General features: G+C 37.3%; 1 protein-coding gene across 5 annotated transcripts in view; it reads right to left on the bottom strand.

The window, feature by feature from the left end:
- trappc9 (trafficking protein particle complex subunit 9) overlaps nt 1-15,020 on the bottom strand; it is a 238,906-nt gene that overhangs the window by 188,902 nt on the left and 34,984 nt on the right. For all 5 annotated transcript variants that reach the window (XM_086279548.1, XM_086279549.1, XM_086279545.1 and 2 more), the window contains 3 exons: nt 14,081-14,207; nt 12,651-12,796; nt 5,169-5,254 (listed from right to left, as the gene is read on the bottom strand). In XM_086279548.1, the coding sequence (XP_086135674.1) occupies nt 5,169-5,254; nt 12,651-12,796; nt 14,081-14,207 (359 nt within the window). The remainder of the gene's footprint in view (nt 1-5,168; nt 5,255-12,650; nt 12,797-14,080; nt 14,208-15,020) is intronic.

Raw genomic sequence — 15,020 nt, 5'->3', positions numbered from 1 at the left:
TTGTTTTGTGATATTTTATTTATTCTACTGCATTAAGATGTTTTTCAAGTTTTGGCTGGTGTAACACAGTAATATGCCAACGTTTAGGATAAGTTCTTATCTCATTTGGTAACACTATGAAGTAATGGATCTGTGACTCAAATTTCTTTGATCAAATGTCTCGATGGCGACATACCCCATCAATACTGCTGTCAGGATTAGAAGAATATTCTGTCTTTATCCTTAATGCATTGGAAAACATGTCTGATCTGAATTAGTTCATGATGTTTTCTTGAAAACAAAGAAAATCCTTTCAAATTATTCCCATTTCATTTTCAATTTTACATGTTTTTAAAGATCTTGTGATTGTGAAGAACCCTTAATTTGTTTCCCCACTTTTATTATTTTTTTTATCAAATTAAATTTCTGTTGGAATAATTTTGCTAGCAAACAAGCCAAACAAATCACGTAACTTTTTGGCACTTATTAGCAATCTCAGCAGCCTGTACTACCTGGTGGTGATCACAACAGGATGTGAAATTAACTGTCTGTAGGAGTCTGAAGGGAAAAATCCCAGCTTGTGCCCACTTGGCTGGAGTGGAAGAAAAAAATCCTCTAAGTTTCAATTCTAGTCAGTAAATCTGTGGCTTTCAAGTTTTCTTATAAATGCTTAATCATGTCCCCTCGAGTAACTATTTACATTCCCAGTACACTCAGCCTTGTTTAACAAGGCAGACTGAGGTGACGTAATGACTGCATCAATCCCTAAAAGCAGACACTACCTCACTAGAGAGAAGGCTGCCTAAGAGCTGAGGCTCTGAGGTGCCACCGCTGTGATTTAAGCGCTTACTGCTTTCACTTCATGACATTACAAGCTTTTTTTAATAGCAGAAGCATCAGTGAAAAGCTACTCGAAACAGCTGATCTGTTTTCTGCCTTTAAAAGGTTCATTAGCTTGTTTCATTAACAATAAGAAACCAGGTGAAGCAAAGTGAGCAGCACTGTTTGAGTTTTACTAACAGAATGCACTTATCCCTTTGATTTGTCTCATGTCACTATAGCATGAATATTATTTGTGATTACTTTGGCAACAACAAACGTTTTATAACAAAAGCCAGACAGCAGACATTTCTATTAAATTTGCTTTTTTTTTCCTGAAGAAAATGATTAGTCCATATTTATTATAACTATCTGGGCTGACCTGAGTAAATGAAAGAGGAAATAAAAATCAAAGAGTCATTTTAACAGAAAGCAAACAGATACCCCAACTTGTTTGTTGAAAGTATGAAAGAAGCATCTGATGGTGACCCCTCTGAAAATGAAAAGCTGGCGGTTGTAGTAAAAAGCACCACTTTAACGGAAAATCGATAAAGCACAAAGCAAAGCTGTGTGTTAGCGCTGAAGTCGTGTGGTGACTCAGAAGGAGAGGCTGCCTTGCCAAACTAAAGGGTCACCTTGATGAGAGAAGAAGGAAAAGTGACCCTGTGTGTTTGTGTGTTTCAGAGAGCTGGTTTTGTACAGTGGATAAATGGTTGTTCTAGTGTACCGGCAGTCACTTTGTCTGGGTTACAGGGGCGCTCTTGGCAGCTTACGTCATTCTGTCTGTCTACCAGCGTGACTCTACAATACCACCTAAGGTTCCCAGCTGCCATGGAGATGTGAAAGCTTCAGTCTCCATCTGTGAACTGATCAGTTTACCTGTAGGTGGGGAGGAGATGGTGGCATATCTGACCTTGTCTGTGTGACAAATTCACCTTACAACATACTGGCATAGTAGCATCTTAAACCTCTTCCCTTGGGCTTTGCACAGGTTTTTGACATTATAGGGTAGGTAAACACAGGTGTTACCAATCACATTAATGCAGAACCCTAATTAATATGATTAGTAACAACTGTGTTTACCTAATATTTCATGTTAGACCTAATGGCTCAACACAGCTTCTTAACCATTTATTGAAAAAGTAAAATAAGCACTTACAAGACATTTTTGACACTTCTATAAATAAACCGAAAACTAAACAGTGTTAAACAATGAATTTAGCCAGGTATCATTATGCAACAGTAGTTTGCGGCAGGTAATTTCAAATGCAGAGTTTCTGAGCTCAACAAACATAACCAAACACACAAACTGTTTATGTGCAGTTTGTCTCATAGTGTGCTGCTTAGCTAAAGCTACAGCAGTCTGTTGGCTTGGAGTACATGGGCCTGCCTTCGCTCCCCATGTGCATTTGCATTTGCTGCCCATGATCTGTGTCTGGTTTACCTCTGTTTCTTTCTTGGACCACTTTTGATAGACACTGACCACTGCCCATTTTTTCTGCATTCAACACAACCCTCTGAGGACAAAAGTTTTAGTTTAACTTGAATATATCCCACCCACTAACAGGGACCACGATATAAATTGTGATGGCTGCATGCAACCACACAATTGAAATACTTAGATAATACTCATTTGATCTTTTTGTCTTATGTTTACATTATGCTCTAAAGCTTCTGTGATCATAAGTTAACTAATTTGATATTTTGAGTTTACCTGTAATGCATGACAGCACTAGGCTATAGTCCAAATGGTGGCATAGACTTTGCTTTGCATTGTTTGTTATTTTATATAGGTATATGTTATATTAATTATATTTCTGCTCTTTCTGAGTTACCTGATCTCTGCTCCAGTCCTTCCTGGTTTGGCTGAAAGTGGAGGCTGAGGGTGGAGCTGGTTTAAATGCAGAAGCCAATAAAATGGACTGAACCATCTATTGTGATCATGTAGGGGGAATGGGGTTCTTCTTGAATGATGGTTAGCTGTTATCTCTCTAGTTTTCACCTTTGGTGTATATAGTGGTTTGTTCATTTGCTATATAACTGGAGCTGTTTCTCATTTGGGCAGGTCAGTTTGTTATGTTTTTGTTAAGTGTTCTGTTGAGTAGCGTTCTGTTAAGTTAACCTCTTTTATGGGACCACTTGGTTCTTAAAAAGTTTATTTTTGTTATTTTGAATTTTTGCAATCATCTTGTCATTTTTGGGGTATAATAAAACCCATTTTTTCAAAGATTACATTTGTGTCTGTTCCTGGCTGCTTGGTTCATGACATAAATATATAATAACAACTAGGCTTCTTGGCACATGATGATTTGGTATTGCACTGCAGTATACAGTGGATGAAATATACAGTTCAGATTTCAAACAGCACTACAAAATAACCAACGCACAATAGCACACCATAAAGTGAACACTGAGTGGTCAGTTCAAACACAATACATAGTACTTAGTGTGTACAAAAACACTCATGCTATTAAAATTATTGTGCTTGTTTGACTCTAAGCACACAATTTAACCCACAAATTCTGACTGAAACTGTGACTTTTTTTTCCTCCTTTGTTCTTTCAGTTTATCTTTGATATACCATCATTATACTTCACTGAGGAGGTTTGAGGGTTTAAGAATCATCTGTTGGATGATAACATAAATGTGTATAATGTTTTCTCATATTCCAGAGTGATGCTGTCTTTCCAGATATTTGAATATGGATTCCTCCTGGAATCAGCAGAAAGACTAAATAATCTTTTTTTTTTCATGTGTTTTTTTTTTTTACAAATGCACACAACTTTGCATTTACTGTGAAAGATTATATAAAACTGGGGGCAACAAGAAATGTTGTAGTTCAGCCACCAAATGTTAATGATCTCTAACTTTAAAGTTTTTAAAGAATGAACTGAAGAAGCCTCTTGGATGAAAGGTGAAATGTCTTCAAATAGCTTGAAGAGTCCAGTCACCTTCTGTCATTATTAAAAGCCTACACAGACTTAAAGATGCTGATTTAGTTTAGTTTAGTTTTTTTCAGAAAGTCAACAGTATGGTATATCTTAAAAGTCGGTGTAGAGAAATGATATTTCTCAGACAAATATTTGGCTTGTTACACATAGAAATGCAAATTTGGGGACAAGTGGACTGTGACTATTCCTTGAGTTACCAGATGTTCCAAACTGCAGGTTGTCTGCGTCTCCTGTAACAGCATGTGCCATTATGTGTTGATGCAGCATGGCTAAATCAACCAGCAAGACTTGTCCAAGTCTGTTTGGCACCAGCTCTGAGATGGCCTCCGCAATTAGGAGTCCACTGTCACTGCTTACGCTCTGTCACAAAACTTTCACGGTAATTTGTTCTCGACTTTCCAAATAATTAAAGCAACATCACTTTTGACATGTAATGCATTGTGTACACTCCTGTATGCCACTGCTATCTAACAGCATAAAGCAAGGCTTTCCCCTGCTGGCCTTTTATCGAGCCTTAGGATTGCTTTGCATTTCAAGGAGGTCCCACATCACTGCATTCATAAACAGTGACAGCAATGAGCAGGAAAAAAAGCAATTTATTGGGAAATGTTTTCCACCCCTTGGCTTAATAAAGTGGCTTAACATGTGTGCATGAAAAAAAAAAGCAAGAGTGACAACGTTTGTAAGTTAGAAATGGATGTTGAAGACGTAGAGATCTATGCATGAGCTGGAGATACATTGACTATTAAATATTAAAATGGTTAAAATGGTCTCTTTTAAAGTAGAAATGAAACACTAGACGTCTGTATAAAGACATCATGGTGTGTTGCTCTCTAAAACGTACACATATTTAACGCTGCCTGTGAAGCTGCATTTAAGAAATAAGTGCCTAAAGTTAGACTTACATCAGTTTAAGCACTATTAGCATCAACCAGCCAATAAACACAATAATTGGCAGGTTGACTGTGCTGGTTGGTTAAAACCTTGAGCACTGAGTTCTTAAATCCAGCTTCACAGGCAGCGTTAAATATGTGTACGTTTTAGAGAGTATGGCTCTACAGTGTAAATTAGCCTTTATATATGATATGTGTTTCATGTCCACTTTAAAATATTTTTTCCTCTCAGTACAGAAAAGGAAAGGCAACGGCCGACCTCTGAAAGGATGGTGAATAAAGCAATACAAGCATCACGAGATGGATCTCTCACTGGAGGAAGAAGAGCTCTCACAATCAAATGCAATCATTCCCAAACTCACTGTCAGAAAAAAGAAAGATTTTAAGGTAGGATAACTAAGCAAACAAGAATAACTGAAAACCAGTGTTATTAAGAACTTATTACTATAGCAACTACTTTCTGTGCTTTGATATTTACCATGATTATGGTGCACTTGTTAAGGTTAAGAGTCATAAATCGACCTACCATGTTTTCTACACGCAGTTCATAAGGCATTGGGTTGTAGACCATGAGCTGCACTTCACAAACATCCCCTTGAACCCACTGGAAATCTAGAGAAAGATGGACATAAAAACATTAGATTTTAGTGGTATTAAAACCCAGGTGCAGTTAATGGTAAAATCCACCATAACACTATGACGCCATTCATGACCAAAGGCAACAATCACTGTTTAAAAAAAAACAAACAAACAACCAAGACTTTTCCATTCCTGCTTGATATACGTTTTCAGCTGTTCAATCAGTTTGTTGCATCTTTTTCTTTCATTACCAAACAGGAAGTTAATTAAAGAAAAACGTCCTGGATTTTTCAGCTAAGCAGTGATGACGTATACAATGCCACACAAAACGTATATCACTTTTTTGATTAGATGACAGATTACAAAAGGAACTTGTTTTCTTTTCGTATGCTGTTAAAACCTGTGATTCCCCAACAGTAAGCAATCTGTGCCTAAAACTAGCTTGTACGCATTTGCTTGGATCTAATGGTTCAACTAATTTCCATGACCTCTCAGTAAAAGGGGGAGAAAACCTGTAAGAGGCTGACAATCAGTCACACTAACCATGACAAATGGGCAACAGCTACGCACTGACACATTCCAATAGACAAGAAACAGGACAGAGCAGAAGAGCAGATCCTCTTGTTGAGCTTGTAACACACACCTTTAAGTGTACAAGGGCCCAGAGTGACTCTAAAAAGGCTGTAAATTTGATTCCTGTGGTCGTCAAAGCGGCACAGATTTCCTGTTCTTCCCTTGACCTTCTGAGTGACCAGTGATGCTCCAACCACACTTCTATATTTTCAAACATAATGATAGCGAGTTTGATAAACTACAATTTTGCAAATATTGACGGTATAAACTTTAATTCATAGGTTTCCATTTCTAAAAGCAATGAATTCTGTTTATTTACTGGTTTGTGAGTTATCAACACCATTCTGATGGTTACTTAAGCTGCAAGTAATCAGGGCTCGCAAAATCGCTAGCCCGACGTCCCGGAGCTAGCGATATCTCCGGTCGGGCGACCAAAATCTATCTCAGCCCCGCCCGTCGGGCTATATGATAACCCAATGTTTCAAAAGCTTTGGTAATGCTTGTACTGTGTGGCACAGCTATAAGCATCAACTGAATGGCTATTATGAAGCCATCATTATGAAAATGATGTTTACAATACTTAACATGAAGCACTAAACTCAATAACTTGAGTTTATTATATAATATTACACTCAGAATATTTCTAATTAACTAGGCAGCCCGTTCTCTTGATGATACTTTAATTCTGAGGTCAAGTTGAAAGAAAGGCAGTTGTGAAATGTAAAAATGAGGTGAGAGGTCAATTATGACATTAAATTTCAATGCAAACTATAATGTCATATTTAGAATCCCCATATAGCATTCCTCTATATACCTCAATGTTATATAAACAATAGCAGTAAGAAACAGCATGTAGCATTATTATAATTTTGACCTTTTTATTAGTCTATTGACTTTAAAGTAGACTTTAAAGGAGAGGTCAGAGGTAAACATCAAATCCAAGTGTTTTTAGAGAACTTTCTATATTCTGACAACATGCACCACACTAGGAATCATAGTTTTAAAGTTACAAGGCTTTTTGTCAGCAACCAATCAGTCAACCAATAAATCATTAAGTCCTTGGTGGAGGTAATAATGGACAATGATGTTGCAAATGGGCTAATGTCAGAGGAAATTTAGGTCATTTTTTTCAAATCAATATTATGATTAAATTTAATCTGACTTGCTAGCATATTTTGACATGAATCCATATGGCACAAATACGAATGACAAACAGGTCGCAGGACAACGGCACGGCTGGAATGGGTACCTGTCAGGTCCAACATTAACTGGATATGTTTAGCATTGACCACAATAATTTGCTAAGTTATGATGATTTATGAGTGAGAGCAGTCTTCCCGTTGCTGCAACATACACAAGTATCTCTGAGATACCAGCAGCTTTGACTAGACTACAGTATTTGAAAGAAACAAGAAAAGAAATCCTTGTGTGTTAATGTTATCAGAGTGGACCTGTTAAAGACTCTTTTGAGAAACCGCTACAGCTGTGTAACACAACAGTAAACACACTGTGGGCCATGTTATGAATACAGATTGTGTGGCACAAAATCCACAGTAATTTGAATTGATGCATGCGCTCTTTAAGGCTTGATGGATTTCTTTTTCTTTCTTTTTTTTTTTTAAATGGGTCATTGTTAGTTCACAGAAAGAAATTTATTAAGCTGTTGTGATGAGCTACCAGCAGTGATATTGAGATCAAATTATACTAGAACTTAATTAAAAAGACTCCAGAGAAAAAGGTTTTTAAAGGGCAGGGGTAAAAGGTGTGCTCACATTATGGTTTCTGAAAAAGATTTTCAAAGTACCAAACAGTCAGGAAATGATCAGAGAAATTCATCAGGCACTGAGAACCTGACAGAAAACATTTCTCCAACTTTGAGAGAAAACTATCCATGATTCCTGAATAAGATATTTGAAGTACTGGGGGTGGGGGGTTAAACGCATTGAAATACTGCTGCAGTAGTCCCATCTCCATTTTGAAATGTAACACATTCTAGTCCATTTGGAGAGCCCTTTGCTGTAAATAGACTTGCAAAAGAGGGCCTTAAAATCCTACCTCAGACCCTGGCAGGAAAAGGGATTTATGGAAGGCAAACTGCAGCCATGCACCCTGGGAAATTAAGCTAGTCAAAAGAAAGACATCTATAATATGAATGTCTGGAAAGTCCCACACAACCTCAGGTCTGGCTCACAGGCATACTCTTATAGCCAGCCAATTAAGTGTGAAATACACCTCAGAAAACAGGGGAAAAAAAGTGGATTGCTTCCATCTTATTTGTGTTGCTTCAGTCTTAGCTCCTCAAGTGACCATTGATATTCAGCACATATCTACAAAGACTTCATCTCTTTCAAAACTCTTTTTACTTCCCACCTCAGCTGCTTATAATGAAGTACAAATACTTCATATTACTGTACTGAAGTAGAGTTTTTAGGCATCTGTACTTTTCTCAAGTATTTATTTTTGTCAACTTTCTACTTTAACTCCCTACATTTTTAAACACATTTGTGCTTTTTACTCATTACATTTTCAAAACAGATTTACTTGAGGGAAAGTTTTATTTCATTTTAATATTACTCTTATTACTCTTTCTGGGTCGCAAAATAAACTTTTAGCATATTTTCAGGCGAGAACGTGGGTGTGTAAACTTCAAATGTAGCTGAGCCGACGAGAACAGCGAACTCCCGGCACATCCTTTTCAAACCCCCGCGGTCTTTCGCTACTCAGGTTAAACATGATAAGTCACTTAGATAACCTCAAAATGTTATTGTTTGACGTTTTTCAGTTTATTAGTTCCTGAGTAAATCGCTGTGGCTGAGATTAAAGCTATTAGATTAGATTAAATAATTGGGGGACAGCTATAATGGTGACATTTAACTTACTTTAAATAAATAAATTCAAGTTGTTTGTATATGTATACCCCCCCTTTGAATGTCTCCCTAATTCTGAGGTCTCAAGGTTGGCAAGTATGCATAAGACACAATCCTATTGATGTGTCTATCATCAGCTTATCATGCACAAAGAGATGAAAGAGAAAAAACATAATTTATGCATCATTAATACTACTATACTCGGGGCAAAGCTGGGCCAGAATTACTCTAAAAAGCATTTTTTTGGTGCAGATGTCCATAAATTCTGGTCACGGTACTTTAGCATCTAACCAGCGTTACAGAAGAGGAGTGAGGATAAAGGGAGTAATGTTTTTTTGTTTGTTTTGTTTTAAATTGGCAGGTAAAGTCAAATACAACATCTCTTAACAGCCCAAAAAATATTAGCAAACAAAATGTTTGTGTCCTGCATTTCCCAGGGAGAGAAGAGTGTGAGCTAACTTCAGCCAGAGGTGGAGGAAGATGTAGGAAAGACAAGAAAGGTTAAATTTTAAGGTAAATGCTGCTCAGTGGCATTTGACAAACTGGAAATTTAAAGCTGTCACTAAATGTCCTTGTTTTTTTAAAATCAGATATTGGATCTGTATATGACGTGAAGTTGTGTTGCTTTAATGTTGTCCTGCAAAACAAACTGTGGTATACTAACTTTGTCTTATACAAAGGTTGCAGGAAAATACAGGCCACTTTAGCATGGAATAAGTACGTTAGCTTGTCATACTGTGGGGAATTTACAGTAAAGGACTTTGTGTTCACGGTCATAGTTGGGTTATGTCAAGTGTAGCAGAAATGATACTTCAGTTTATTCACACAATTAATTCAAAGCAACAGCATCACCAACAGAGGCTGGCTGATCAAAGCCTGTCCACAAAGAAAATCTGCTAGAGCTCACAGCAGAAAATATCCGGTCCTGAAGTCTGACGTCATTAACTATGTCTGGGCCCAAACTACGCTGCAGGTCCATAAGTCAAACGATCACTGCAGCATTACTGGGAGTTGAAAAACTGTCTAAATTCTTTCATCTTTAATAAAATGATCAGCGTTGCTGCTTTACCAGGTGTAGCAATTGAGTTTAACATCCAGGCATCCATGAAAACAGAATTTATTCAATTTAACCGAGTTACAAGTTAGCAAGAAGTTAGCTCGCTAGATTCCACCTAAACATGATATGCCATGTACTGACTGAGAGACTCTGAAAATTTTAAACACACAGCTCTGCTATCACTTCCAACATAAATGAAGACAGGAAAGTAAACAGCAGTGACGTTTGTAGGTTTACTGAAGTTGGGCTAGCTGGTTTAAAATGATGTGCTATGTGATTGCTAGCGACACAGCTATGTTAGCATAACATAAACACAGTGAAGGGAGGATGAACGCTAACTTTTTTCCACTCTGTAAAAGTTAACGTGACGGTTCCCGATGGTTAGGGACAAATGGAATCGCGGGACAGGATACCGTAAGTGGACCAAACTTCAGTCAGGAGAACAACTGAGATAATCCATCCACAATACAAGGTCAGTCAAGTTAGTCATTAATATACTGCTGCATGGGCTGGGCTGTAGTTACATCATAAGGTTTTAAAAACTGAGTTTTAAAATGATTAGCGGTAATAAAAACAGAGAGGCCAGCAGTGATCACTGACTAAACAGAAGATGCAAATCATAAAAACATGTTAAAAATAACAACAGCCTTATTAAACGCAGAGTAGTTTGGGCCCGGAAGCAGGGTTTATCACGTCATCACTTAAAGACCGGATTGTGATTCTTTTCCCCACACAAAGCCACTACAACCGATTTTAGGGTTGCCTCACCTGTTGCCCCATCTCAATTTAACCCTCGACTTTGCTCATGATTCTATTAAGGTGTTAACGCAAAATTAAAAAAATAACACTATGTATTCCCATGTTTTCTCATTTATTTTAGTACTATATTAATATAGCAACAAGATTCAGTTAGCTTTGAAAGAAAAAAATGGTAGAAATGTCCTTCAAAGAGCTGCATTTCAGAGCCTGTACATTTTCACTTTTACTTGAGTAAACAAAAGTCAAACATTCCAGTGTTTGTTAAACTGTCTCTCATGTCCCGTTAGAATATTTTTTTAATAAACATTTTAGAGATAAGATGTTAGGGGCTGTTACTGCACCCCACTGTGAAATACTGTATTTAACAATCAGCAGCATTCATCTTTTATACTAAATTATATATGGTCAGCATATGAAATTAGAACCAAAGACTGGACCAAAGCTTAGTTTCTGGGCCTGTTTAAAAGTGTTAATAGTCATTAATTCCCCCAGATGAGAAACATTTTTAAAGCAGTTTTTTTGACACTGTAAATGAGAGAATTTAATCGAATTTAATCCTTTTGCTATGTGCCATTGTCCTTGAAAAGGATCTGTGGTTTTATATGGCAACTTGTGTTTTCAGCTTCTAAGATAAACCTCCTATTATCAAACGTCAAAAATCCAGACAGGTTGATGTCTTGTTTTGCCAAGTTTGTAATTTGAAGTAACAATTTCTAAAAATACCTGCAATTGCCAGCAGCCCTCAGCCTCCTAGTACAAACACCTGTAGTGTCAATTTCAAAATCCAACATCACCTTCTTCTCAAGCTGACTTCTGACCTTTAGGTCAAGGCCACGGAGATTTAAACTCGTCTGACATTTTAACTACATACACTTACGGTATCAATTTGAAAATCCTGCATCGTGGCGTTCTCAAGTCACAAAACACACAACATCCTGAATGTCCTTCGAGAAGTGTGGAGAACTCAAATGAAATAGACAACTGCTAAGTTTGGAGACTGATGTAAAGTTAGCCAACACAGCACTGCAGCATGTTGAAAGATCTCAGTCTCAGCTTAAACAATACAGACTGTCATCCAGAGACAGCATCACAATTATCATTTGCATTGTCACATTAAAAAGCCAATATTTTCCTAATTTATTATCTCAGTAACCTGCTGACCCACAACTTACTGCCTTTTACACTGACTGCACTGGTTTAGAATGGTTAACTTTGTCCAACAGCTCTCTTTTCTCATGCCATAAGGAGCTGTAAAATTAATCTTTCTAATTGTTTTGAAAATGCTTTGAACAATAAGTAATCCTCTAATACGCCTACTGTCTCCCCTAAATTAGCTTTTGTTTGCTAATTTCGACAGCAGCACTTGAAGCTCCGCAGTGTGAAATTCCTGTTTTCCCCCTTTGGTAACATTTTTGTAAATGAAACTTCAAACAATCCAAACAACAGGAAGCTTCATGTGGCAAAGTTAGGAGGCAGGTGATCAAATCTTACAGTGCAGGTGGCATTCAGGACTGAAACGAGCCATTTGTGACTAGACTGACCAGGTGTCCCACTTTATATGGGGACTATAGGACAAGATGTCTGTTCCTCGGGCACCTTTTTAATAGCTCTGATTTCTAAACATCAACACTACAGACATTTTCAGTTTCTGCAACGTCTGATATTTATCCAATGGCTGCAAAGAAAGCAAGGAGGGCTGACTTCTAACTCCATTAAACTTCATAACTCCTGTTGTTCATGGATCCCCGGATGTTAAACTTTATTACAACATCTGAAAGAGCAGACTCACTGATCATTTTATTCCAGATGAAAGAATTAAGGCCATTTTTAACTCTCAGTGATGCCACAGTTTTGATTTTGGGAACAGAAGAAGATTTTGGATCAGGAACTGACTAAGACTTAAAAGCTAGATTATTTGTCTGATAATTCCATTCAAATGTTCCAAAAGGCACCACAAACAGCGACAGCAGCTTATGTCAGCATAACTGCCAATCAAAACAGCCGTGCCCCTCACTTTGAGGGTTACCAGTCCCCACCATTTCACAGCTTTTGTACCAGACTGGAAACATCTATGGGAGTCTATGTGGATTGACTCGCTTTTGAAACCAGGTTTGGACACTTCAACTATGACCCAACACGGTGGCATCTTCACTAAAATCCTAATTGGACTTACCTATTTTCTTACAACGCTCCTCTCCTCTGTTGTGCATGATGATTGGTGAGTAGATGAAAGGGCTAGCATTGGATATATTCTGTCCCAGCAGGCCTTTCACTTTATGGGGCCGCAGACTGACGGGCAGATTAAGGAGCTTCACAGATCTATCGACGAAGAAACAGTGGCATGGGTTACCGTATTTTTCCACAAGTATTCAAGGTTTAAAGTTCCTTAATGATAATTTGACATGGCAGCAATATAACAATAATAATAATAATAATAATAATAATAGATTGCATTTATATAATGCTTTCAACACCCTCAACGCGTCGCCCAATATCTAGGCAACCTTTTAAATAAAGTTATTTACAACTGCTTATGTCATATATGGTATTTCAAAGTGTTTGTGATGAACATTCATATTTATTAGAGCACACTGTTAGAGAGAATTATGGTACTATTCGTTGTTAAAAGTTACAAGTTCAGCAAAACAAAAAAAGTACAGGAACTTGAAGAAAGTGTGTACTCCACTCCTTACATTATACACAAACAATTGCAGGAATCAGAAATATCTGAATCTTAAGTTATTTATAAAAACAATAAAAAAATAAAATAAGGAAAGGGACTGTGCAGTGGTGGTGTAGAAACTAAAACCAATGAAATTAGCTTCAATCTGATACCTACAGGAGCTCACCGTCTGCTTTGAATTAGTGGAAAAAAAAATTGAAGTGACAACAGTTAAGTATTTAGACATTCGCCAAAGTTTCCTTCACTTCAATGACTGTCAGTTACACCATATGAAGTATGCTTGTTAACGAATCAGTCAGTGCTTGAATAACTTTTTTTAAAGAAAGCTTAGGGCTTATGTTGTGGATAAAAGCATTATGTTACTAATTTATAGGACAATTCAAAATTTGATTAAATGACCGGAAAGACAATTGGTCTGCGCCATTCGTCTCCCCTTGAAGCGCATATTTGAAGAGTATGTGGTAAATCATCAATTATCAGTTAAACTTTTCAATGACAAAATTATGAGTGTGTGTGTGAATTTAATGTTATGCTATTTTATGTGCGATGTCCCACTCATTTGTCCAAGACAAATTTCTGTCAGGGGAGACAAAGGCTAAACTAATCTAATTTTATTGCAAGCAGTGTGGCAATAATTAACATTAATTTAAAACATTGTAACTCATCTCTCAAGCGTCTGACCATCAAACCATAAAGTGAAGGGATCACTTGATCAAAGTATAACAAAAAGTCCGTTTAACTTCAGGGACAGCAGTCTCTCCAGACAGAAAGCATAAACCAATGTGGATCCATTTCACTTATTTTGTTGTGACAAAATGTGCACTGGAGAGGCAACATCTTACTTTTTTTTTTCTTTTTTTCTTTTTTAAAGAAAGAAATCGAGCCACGCTGGAGTAACATTAACTAGACTGCCACCTTACCGAACAATAGGGAGCTTTGTGAAGGGCACTGGAGGTAGCTTCAAGCCATCAGGAAGGGTGATAATCTCCATTCCACCAGGACACTTGGAGGTGTAGTTCTCCAGACTCTGGGTGACTTCTTTCTTCTCTATAAATGTAAGAGCGCATCACAGTGAAAAAAAATCCATGCCCCTAAAGCAAACTAAACATAACTCTGTCAAGGACAAGAAAGTAACAATTACAAACATGATGTGAGCACCAGTGTAGAGGACTCATCTTTGTGTCCAACATAAATTAAATGGCATCATTACTGACTTCTGAGTTATTCCCTCTCAGCACTAACAACCCCAGTCTTAAAGAAAAATTATAGTTTATAAATTGTACCATCAACACCTGCTCACCCAGCCACAGGATGTACTTCTTACAAGTGTGTCCACTAAGGGAAGACTTGGAAATATTTTATACACATCTGTGTGCCTTTAGGAGGATTAGGAGTATGTAAGGGGAGGTTCTTTGACAGGCTTTTTGTAATGGCAGATGGTCATGTTCGTAGACTCTGCTAGCCAGCAAGCAAGACAGACACCTTCTTGAAGTACCCAGGTAGTGTAGTTTGCAATGACAGCAGGATTGTTGTAAGTGGTGTGCATCATTCTGGTTAACCAAACCAAATGAAAACAAAAAGAGCCACTTAATGAAAAGACCAGTTATGATCAGAGTGAAAAAAGGAAGAAGAAAAAGGGAGAGTGGAGCAGACAATAATTATATATAATAATACATTAATGAATAATGTTACTGCATCTAGCAACAAATTGTCTTTTGCTTATATCAATAATTAACATTAGTGAACTTAACAACCAGAAGAGACTAGTATCAGCTCTGAGTGTTTATCCTTTTACTAGCAACTAACTTGGTGTTAAATAAGGTTAAATTCTATTTAATGACAAAGTATCACAACAATGCT

The sequence above is a fragment of the Aulonocara sp. 'chitande type north' Nkhata Bay genome, linkage group LG22 (assembly GCF_057382095.1).
Source record: "Aulonocara sp. 'chitande type north' Nkhata Bay isolate Kocher_YH1m ecotype deep benthic linkage group LG22, A_spYH_male_GT1.1, whole genome shotgun sequence".
Taxonomy (NCBI): Eukaryota; Metazoa; Chordata; class Actinopteri; order Cichliformes; family Cichlidae; genus Aulonocara; species Aulonocara sp. 'chitande type north' Nkhata Bay.
The sequence above is the reverse complement of the archived record's forward strand: the minus strand, read 5'-3'. Positions and strand labels throughout refer to the sequence as shown.